Source organism: Lepidothrix coronata, unplaced genomic scaffold (assembly GCF_001604755.1).
Source record: "Lepidothrix coronata isolate B3197 unplaced genomic scaffold, Lepidothrix_coronata-1.0 Scaffold369, whole genome shotgun sequence".
Taxonomy (NCBI): domain Eukaryota; kingdom Metazoa; phylum Chordata; class Aves; order Passeriformes; family Pipridae; genus Lepidothrix; species Lepidothrix coronata.
Window position 1 is genome coordinate 71,780 of NW_016690549.1, and position 8,764 is coordinate 80,543.

The following is an 8,764-nucleotide window of genomic DNA, read 5'->3' on the forward strand; positions in this document are numbered from 1 at the left end:
CCCTGCCCTTTCCTGCTCCAGGTGACATTCTCACCCCTTCCCCTGCCCTTTCCTGCTCCAGGTGACATTCTCACCCCTTCCCCTGCCCTTTCCTGCTCCAGGTGACATTCCCACCCCTTCCCCTTCCCCGTGGGATGGAGGTGACTATCCCTCATATCCCACTGCAGGGGAACCGCTACGTCCTGAGGGTGCAGCTGGAGGAGCTGCTTCCCAGCGGGATCCTGCTCACCTCCTCCGAGGTCAACATCACCTGCCCGAAGCCGGGTGGCTACGAGACGCTCCCGGACGGCATCCCAGAGCGGGGCCGGGATAGCGGAATCCTGGTCTCCCACACTGGTCTCCAGCACCACGTCTCCCAGTCCTCCCTCACCCTGGCGGGATCCCACACCCACACCCACTCGGAGCAGCTTCACACTGTGGCACAGAATGGGCCCAGCTCGGTGCTTCCCGGGATTCCGCCCCAGCCCAACCCAGTTCGCCCAGGGCTTCCGTCCGAGTCTACTGGGATTCGTCCCGTCTCCAATATCCAGGGAGGCTTCAATCACCTGGGAGTGCAGCCCCTCCGCCCTGGGGGTCAGACCCAGCCAGGGCTTGGATCCCAAAATCCTCCCAGTTGGAGGCTTCCTGGGGGTCAAACTTGGCCAGGCCTTCGCCCAGAGTTTGTATCCCAAAACTCTCCCAGTTCGGTGAATCCTGGGAGTCAGGCTCAGCCAGGGCTTCGCCCAGGGCTGGCATCCCAAAACTCTCCCAGTTGGGTGAATCCCGGGAGTCAGACTCAACCAGGGCTTCGCCCAGGGTTTTTATCCCCAAACCACCCCAGTTCGGTGAATCTCTGGGGTCAAAATCAACTTCGCCCAGGGCCTGTATCCCAAAATCCTCCCAGTCCGGTGCATTCCGGGAGTCAGACCCCATCAGGGCTTCGCCCAGGGCTTGCATCCCAAAATCCTTCCAGTTCAGTATATTCTGGGAATCAAAATCAACCAGGCCTTCGCCCAGGGTCTGCATCCCAAAATCCTTCCAGTTCAGTGTATTCTGGGAATCAAAATCAACCAGGCCTTCGTCCAGGGTTTGTATTCCAAAATCCTCCCAGTCCGGTGCATCCTGGGAGTCAGACCCAGCCAGGGCCTCGCCCAGGGTCTGCATCCCAAAACTCACCTGGCTTGACCCCCGCTGGTGCTCACCCTCCAGCAGGATTCCTGCGCCCAGGATCTCAGCTCCCAAACCAGCCAGGAATGGCTCAGCCCAGTTTTGTCTCCAGCTCCCAAACTGGGCTCCCAAACCACAATGGGCTGATCCATCCCGGCCATCCCAGTCCGGCTTTAGTGCGCCCGGGACTCTCATCCTGGCCGGGTTTGATCAGCCCTGGGCTCCAGCCTGGATTGCTGCATCCTGGGATCCACAATCCACTCCAGCCCACGGCACTCTTCTACCCTTCGGGAGGGGCAGGTATGGCGGAAAAGCGGGATGAAGGGATGCAGCCCTGGATCTGAGGGCTGGACAAGGGGCTGGGATAAGAGGAACTGGCCTCAAGTTGTGCCGGGGGGAGGTTTGGGTTGGATATCAGGTAAAATTTTCCATGGTAAGGGTTGTGCAGTCCTGGACAGCACACCTGGAAGCATCCCAAAAACACGTGGCTGTGGCACTTGGGGATGTGGTGGCCTCAGCATTCCTGCGGGAACGGTCGGACTCCGTGACCTTAGAGGGCTTTTCCAACCCAACAATTCCACGATTCGCCAGGGGGACTTTGTGACCGGGGTGTTCCCGAGGAGGAGTTCCGATCTCTTCCCACCCTCAGGAATGCAGCTGACGCGGGAGCAGTGCCAGGTGCCGGTGGGCCGGATGCCGTGCGTGGCTCCGCAGGGACGGGACGGGTGCATCCAGGCGGGATGCTGCCACGACGACACGGATCGTGCCACGCCCTGCTACTACGGGAACACGGGTAGGGCGCTCGGGGAGGGGCATCCCGGGAATCCCCTGGGCACCGGGGTGATGGAATGTCTCCGTGGTGCCGCAGCCACCGTGCAGTGCCTGCGGGAGGGGCAGTTTATCCTGGTGGTCCCGCGGGGAATGGCCGTGCAGCCCTACAACCTGGACAGCGTCCGGCTGGCCGGCAGCCAGGCGGGGTGTGAGCCCTTCCGCGTCACCGAGAGCTCCGTCATGTTCCGCTTCCCGGTCACGCGCTGCGGGACCACCGTGCAGGTACCGGGAGAACCCCGGAGCGCCCCCGGGGATGGGAGAGGGCCGGGAAACACTCGGGACAAAGAGCTCACCCAGCCTCCGCCTCGTGCCTCAGTCCCTGACCCATTTATCCCTCTGGATGCTCCCAGCTCCATAACCCACTTCAGGACAAAGAATTCACCCACACTCTGCCTCATGCCTCAAACCCTCATCCGTAAATCCCCCGGAATGCTCACAGCTCCACGTTTCCATGTTTTTCTCTAAAACCCATGTCAGGATAAGGAATTCATCTATCCTCTGCCTCGTGCCTCAAACCCTGATCCATCAGAACTCCAAGATGCTCCCAACTCCAAAACCCACTTCAGGATAAAGAGCCTTGTGCCTCAAACCCCGATCCATGTATCCCCCAGGATGCTCCCAGCTCCATAACCCACTTCATGATAAAGAGCTCACCCTGATCCATTTATCCCCCGGGATGCTCCCAACTCCAAAACCCACTCCAGGATAAAGAGCTCACCCGCACTCCCTCCTATCTCAAACCCCGATACATGTATCCCCCAGGATGCTCCCAGCTCCATAACCCACTTCAGGATAAAGAACTCACCCACACGCTGCCTCCTGTGTCAGATCCCGATCCGTGGATCCCCCAGGATGTTCCCTGTTCCCGTGTCCCCTCCAGGTGATCGAGGACCGGCTGATCTACGAGAACCAGCTGATCTCCACCATCGATGTCCAGGGATCCTCCCGCGGCTTCGTCACCCGGGACAGCGTCTACATGTAAGGGAAAGGCAGGAAAAGCCGGACACAGAGCCAGGATTCCCCTTTGGAAACCCTGTCCTGCCCTCCCACCCTGGGATCAACCCAATCCTCGCTCCTGCCAAATTCCCAGCTTTCCCCACCCCCCCAGTTTGGGCTGGGAGAGGTGATGCCGGAAGGGGCAGATGGAGGATTTGGGAGTCTTCCAGCTTCCTCTGCCCCTTCCCAGTCTCCAGGCTCGGTGCATCTACAACGCCAGCGACCTCCTTCCCTTGGGAATGGAGGTGGCTGTGCCCCCCACGGCCGCTCCATTGGCAATGCCGGGACCGCTGGGGCTCGAGCTCCGGATTGCCACCGGTGAGCGATTCCCGGCTTCCCACCCCGCTCCCAACCCCGCTCCCCATCCCACTCAACCCCTCCCAACATTCCCACAGATGAATCCTACAGCTCCTACCACCCCGTGGGTGACTTCCCCTTGGTGAGGGTGCTCCGGGACCCCATTTTCGTGGAAGTCCGGCTGCTCCAGAAGACGGATCCCAACCTAGTGCTGGTGCTCCACCAGTGCTGGGCCTCTCCCAGCTCCAGCGCCACCTCCCAGCCCCAGTGGCCCATCCTGGTGGACGGGTGAGTGGAGTGGGACGGGGGGATGGAGGTGAGGGTGGATGGATGGTGCCCACGGAGGGTCTTGGTTGCCCGTCCAGGTGTCCCTTCCAGGGGGACAATTACCGGACACGGATGGTGCCGGTGGGTCCGGCCTCTCTGGAGCTGCCGTTCCCAAGCCACTACCAGCGGTTTGTCATCTCCACCTTCACCTTTGTGGAGCCTCCCGGGATGGCCGTGATGGAGGGAGAGGTGGGTTGTGCATTTGGGGCATCCCAGTGCTGGGAATCCCTCATCCCAAATCCATCCCAGCTCCGAACTCCCCTTGTTGGTGCTTCCTCAAGGCTGAGACTCCCTTTATGGGACTTCCCCAAAGCTTGAATCTGTTTTTTGGGGGTCTCCTCAAGTCCTGGAGCCCCTTTTTGGGGGTCTCCCTGAGTCCTGGAGCCCCCTTCCAGGGGTCTCCAGCTGATCCCAGCCCACCTGTGTTTCCCAGGTGTACATTTCCTGCAGTGCCTCCGTGTGCCACCTGGCCCAGCCGGAGCCATGCCGCCCCTCCTGCCAGCTGGGAGCGACCTCACGTAAGTCCAGGAGCTTCCTGAGATTCAGGGGTCCCTCCGTGTGCCCCCCTTTCCCCACCCCAACGCTCTGTTCCCACCAGGAGCGCGTCGGTCTCCGGGGAACAGCAGGACGGGCGATGGAATGGGAACAGTCACATCCCAGGGATGCGTTGTCTTTCCCAAGGTTTCCAAGAGAGGGTGAGGAGGTGAGTGCCCTCTGCTCCCTGAAAACCCCTTCATCCCAAAACAACCCTTCATCCCTCTAACTCATCTCCTCTTCACAGCTCCTGCCTCCACCCAACGCCGCTGGATTTCTCTGGGAAAGCTGGAAAAATAAACCAGTGCAAATCACAGCTCCAGGGGTGGTTTATCCTGGGAGTGGGAGGAAAGGGGATCCTTTATCCCTATTCCCAAGCTGGAAACACCCCCAGCCCCCCAAATCCTATGCTGCTACCCACCAAACCCTTTACAGGAGCGGAACCCTTTCCCAGTGGGATGACAGGGAAGAATCCTTTATTTCCATACCGAAACTAAGTAACTGCATACAAAAATCTGCACGTTCCTTCCCTCCCTCCACACATCCCAGCCTCCAAATTCCAGGAGCGCAAGGACTGGGGAGGGGGTGGGGGGTTCACATCAGTTACAAGCACAAAACAATTCTAAAGGTGGAAAACACAACGAATTAGGGGGGGCAAAAAAAAAAACCTAAACAGCAAATTCACGGAGTGCGGGGAAGACGACGCCCGACTTCCCCCTTGCACTAACAGCTACGACAGGGGAGCTCGATAATCCCACCGGGGTATTCCCACTCGGATAATCCCACACGGATATTCCCACCCCCCTCCCACCCCCAATCCCGGCAGGATCCCGGGATTACAGGCTGTAGAACTTGAGGCTCCGGTCCATCCCCGTGGACGCGATGAACTTGGCGTGGTGGCCAAAGGCCACTCCCGTGGTCAGGCCACTGTGCTCTGGGGGGGTGGAAAACATTCCCAGGTCACGGCTCCCTGGTTCCCATGGATCCCAGCCCACCTCCAGCACCCCAACCCCTCACCTGTGAAGTGCAGGATCTCCGTCCACTGCTTGCAGATGTAGATCTGGACGTCGGTCCCGCCCAGCGCCAGGTAGGTCCCGCTCTGGTCGAAAATCAGGGATTTCACCTGCGGAGGAGAAGCGGAACGAGGCGTCGGGAAAGCTCCCAAGGCATTTTTGGGACGCTGGCCCCATTTTGGAGGGGGGAAAGGTGCTATCACACACACACACACCCCCACACACCTCGAAGTTGTTGTCCAGCTGCAGCGTCTTGAAGTTCTTGAGCTTCCGCAGATCCCAGAGTTTGACGGAGGAGTCGTCGGCGGCCGTGGCCAGGTAATATCCGTTCTCGGAGAAGGCGATGCTGGTGATGGGCCCGGAGTGCCCCGGGAAGTTGGCCACGTTGGTGCGTTCCTAGGGATGAGGGGTTCAGACAGGGAATCACAGAGCGGGAACGTGCCATCGTTCCGCTCCGGAGTTAACGGGATGAACGGATCTTCTCGGGACAACCCCAACCACGGTTACAGTGTCACCACTGAAACTGGGGGTTTTCAGAGGAAACTTTCTAAAATGTTTCCCAAAGTCCCACTCCTTGGACTCCCCCCCACATTCCCATCAGGGCCAGCCCTACCTTCAGATCCCAGATCTTGATTTGCGAATCCATCGTTCCCGTCCCAAAAATGAGCCCGTCCGGGTGGAACTGGGCACAGGTGAGAGCTGGAGAGACACGGGGACACTCGGGGTTGGGAACAGTCAGGAGGGTTGGGAAGACTCAAGGACAGCAAGACCCCTCCCCCCCAAACGAGTTGTCCAGAGCTCCAGGAGCCCAGAGACCCCCGGGATGGGGCTACTCATCCCTAATCCTTACCACAGCCGGAGCTCTCATCCGTCACCTTGGTGAGGACACGGCCCGTCTGGATATCCGAGAAAGCCCAGTACTGGGAAAAAAACAGGAGAAGCATTGGCTCCGGAGCAGTGGGAAGCACGGGTGGGATCCATGGGATGGGATGTGTCCCACCTGGTCATCTGAGGAGCTGAGCAGGTAATCTCCGGTGGCGTGGAGGCTGAGCCCGGTCACGGAGCCCTCGTGGGCACGGACCACCTGGACACAGGAGGCGTTGGGAACGGACCAGATCCGGATCGTGGCGTCGGGAGAAGCCGAGAAGACCAACTCCTAAACGGGGACCGCGCGGGAAGGTCAACGCGGGCAGGATTCACCATCCCCAGAGCTCCCAGCTGGAGATTCCGGAGAAAAAGGGTCCCGAAACGCAAACTTGAGGAATCCTGGCCATGAGGGGAGAGGCTGCAGGCACCTGGGATGGGTGGAAGACGACGCTGGTGACCTTCTTGGTGTGTCCCTTGAGCGTGGCCAGGATCTGCTCCGAGCTCTTGTCGAACACGATGACGTTTTTATCCGCCCCACCTGGAAAACCAAGCAGGAAGTGCTGGGATGGGAGTGTGGGGCCAGCAACTCCAAATCCACCCGCTTTTCCTGGGAAATCCCACCCTCAGCAGCTTTGCCGTGAGGGGAGGGAGTCCTTCACCCTGTTGTCCCATCCTGCATTCCCAAAAGCACAGAGATCCCATCCCAGGCAGCCGCATTCCTGCCTTACCGGTGAGGATCTTGTTGGTGTCGGAAGGACACAGATCCAAGGCCAGAATTCCTGGGATGCTGGCGCTGTGCAGCCCCTGTGCGAGGCAGGAGACCCCCAGATTAAATACCACAAGCAGGAAAACACTCCCAGAAGGAATCCAGAAACCTCAAGGGATTCCCAGCTCCCGGTTTTCCAGCCTTTTCCCATCCTGGCACTCACCACGTGGGAGGCGACCTGCCGGTACTTGCTGAGCTCCTCCGGCTTCACCAGCTCCTCGGGGACGGTCTTGCCCCTCTGGAAAACAGGGATAAACATCAGCCTCTCCTGGAGCACAGCATATCCCGGCTCCCAGGGAATGTCTGGGTGAGGTCACTCACCTTCTTACGCTCCGTGGTCAGCACCGTGGCCTTGTCTTGGAGCTGGAAAACAAGGGGAGGGTTGGCACGGGTCGGGAATTCCACGGGAGAACAGGACACACGGAGCAGCCCTTACCTTCTGGATGATCTCCGGGGTCATTCCCGCCAGCTCTCCCAAATCCATGGCCTCCCCGGCGCCCTGGGTGGGACACAGAAACAAGGGTGGAGGGGGACACCCAGAGGAGGGATTTGGCAGCGGGAACAAGCGGGAAAGGGGCCGGGAACGACCGGGCCGGGGAGCAGGGACTCACCGCCACGTTGGGCTGCGCCGACGGCACTGCCTGGGGCACGATGAGCCCGGCCTGGGGCTTCAGGGTGGCCAGAGCTGCGGGGACACCGCGAGTTGGGGCGGGGGGAGCGGGCACGGAGCCGGTCCCAGCGCCCCTCCCCAGCTCCCGCGGGACGGGGGGGTCTCACCTTCCCGGGCGGCCGTGACCTCCTTGGTGAGGCGGGCGATGACGCGGCAGGCGGCGTCGTGCTGGTACAGCGCGTGGGACAGCTCCTGGCGCGTGGTCTGCAGCTGCTGCCGCAGCGTGAAGCTGTGCAGCATCACGGCGTCCTGCGGGGCGGGACGGGACGGGGTCAGCCCGGGGGGGGGTGTGACGCGCCATCCCGCCCCACATCCCACCGGGAACCGACCCACGGCTTACCCACTCGTCCTGCAGCGCCTTCAGGATGGCCGGGATGCTGGTGGCCGAGGGAGGCTTGGGGCGGATCGGGTGGGCAACTGGCAAGGAAAGGGGTCCTCCGTGTCCTCAGGAGCCCTTTGGATCCCTGTGCTCCATTCCCACCTCCCTCAGGAAAACCTTTTCCTATCTCCCAAGCCACGCTGGGCAATGGGCGAGGAAAGGGGTCATTCCTGTCCTCAGGAATGTCCTGTCCTCCCAACTCCATTCCCACCTCCCCAAACTCCCACATCCCTCAGAAAAACCCTTCCCAGCACCACAAGCCACGCTGGGCAACCGGCACAGAAAGGGGTCATCCACGTCCTCAGGACCCCTGTGCTCCAATCCCACCTCGCCAAATCTCCCATCCCTGGGGAAATCCCCTCCCACCCCCCCAATTCCCAGGCAATTCCCAGGCGGGGCTGGCGTTGCCGGGCACCTTTGATGTCGATGAGCTGCTCCTCGGCCAGGGGCTGGTTGTTGACGGGGTCGGTGCCGTTCTCGGCGATGTACTTCTCGATCAGCCGCCGCTCGTACACGTGGTTGGACACGGGCGACACGCACGGGTGCTCCGGCACCTCGTTGGAGACTGGGAGACACGGGAACGGGGGTCAGGGCCCTGGGGGACCCTGCCTGCCCCAGAGCCCGGGAATCCCCTTCCCGGGGATTCTGCTAGGCCGGGAAAATCCCACCCGCTGACCCCACAGACTCGTGACACCCCTCCCAGTGACCCCCCGGCCGTGAACCCCACAAACGAGGGACCCCATAAACTGCTCACCCCTGTCCCGGTAACTCCCCTCCCAGCAACACTCCAGCCTGGGAACCCCCTGCCCAGTGACTCCTGGTGTGGGAACCCCATAAACCGGTGACCCCCTGCCTAGGAACCCCATAAACCAGTGCCCCCCCTGCCTAGGAACCCCATAAACCAGTGCCCCCCCCTGCCTAGGAACCCCATAAACCAG

General features: G+C 61.0%; 2 protein-coding genes across 2 annotated transcripts; one reads left to right on the forward strand and one right to left on the reverse strand.

Moving 5' to 3' along the window:
• The first annotated feature begins 134 nt into the window (after positions 1–134).
• ZP1 (zona pellucida glycoprotein 1) lies at positions 135–4,512 on the forward strand. The gene is made up of 10 exons (XM_017838922.1): positions 135–1,446; positions 1,796–1,939; positions 2,015–2,199; positions 2,858–2,955; positions 3,164–3,291; positions 3,369–3,558; positions 3,636–3,786; positions 4,031–4,115; positions 4,196–4,300; positions 4,379–4,512. Exons 1-9 carry the CDS (start codon positions 135–137, stop codon positions 4,294–4,296), a joined length of 2,394 nt encoding a protein of 797 aa, XP_017694411.1. The 3' UTR covers positions 4,297–4,300; positions 4,379–4,512.
• An 80-nt stretch (positions 4,513–4,592) lies between these two features.
• PRPF19 (pre-mRNA processing factor 19) lies at positions 4,593–8,395 on the reverse strand (the record flags this gene model as incomplete). Its single annotated transcript, XM_017838923.1, is given in 16 exon segments — positions 4,593–5,065; positions 5,149–5,254; positions 5,370–5,540; positions 5,758–5,843; positions 5,995–6,064; positions 6,145–6,300; positions 6,440–6,549; positions 6,740–6,864; positions 6,919–6,988; positions 6,991–7,015; positions 7,099–7,140; positions 7,214–7,276; positions 7,389–7,462; positions 7,555–7,696; positions 7,788–7,864; positions 8,242–8,395. Coding segments are annotated over 16 exon segments (1,569 nt in total), but the record flags the coding sequence as incomplete, so codon positions are not given.
• Between the last annotated feature and the right edge of the window lie 369 nt (positions 8,396–8,764).

Coding starts and splice junctions, on each gene's coding strand:
- ZP1 (XM_017838922.1), top strand. CDS start 135: ATGGAGGTGACTATCCCTCATATCCCACTGCAGGGGAACCGCTACGTC. Junction 1,940..2,014: donor CTGCTACTACGGGAACACGG/GTAGGGCGCTCG, acceptor GTGGTGCCGCAG/CCACCGTGCAGTGCCTGCGG. Junction 3,292..3,368: donor CGAGCTCCGGATTGCCACCG/GTGAGCGATTCC, acceptor ACATTCCCACAG/ATGAATCCTACAGCTCCTAC.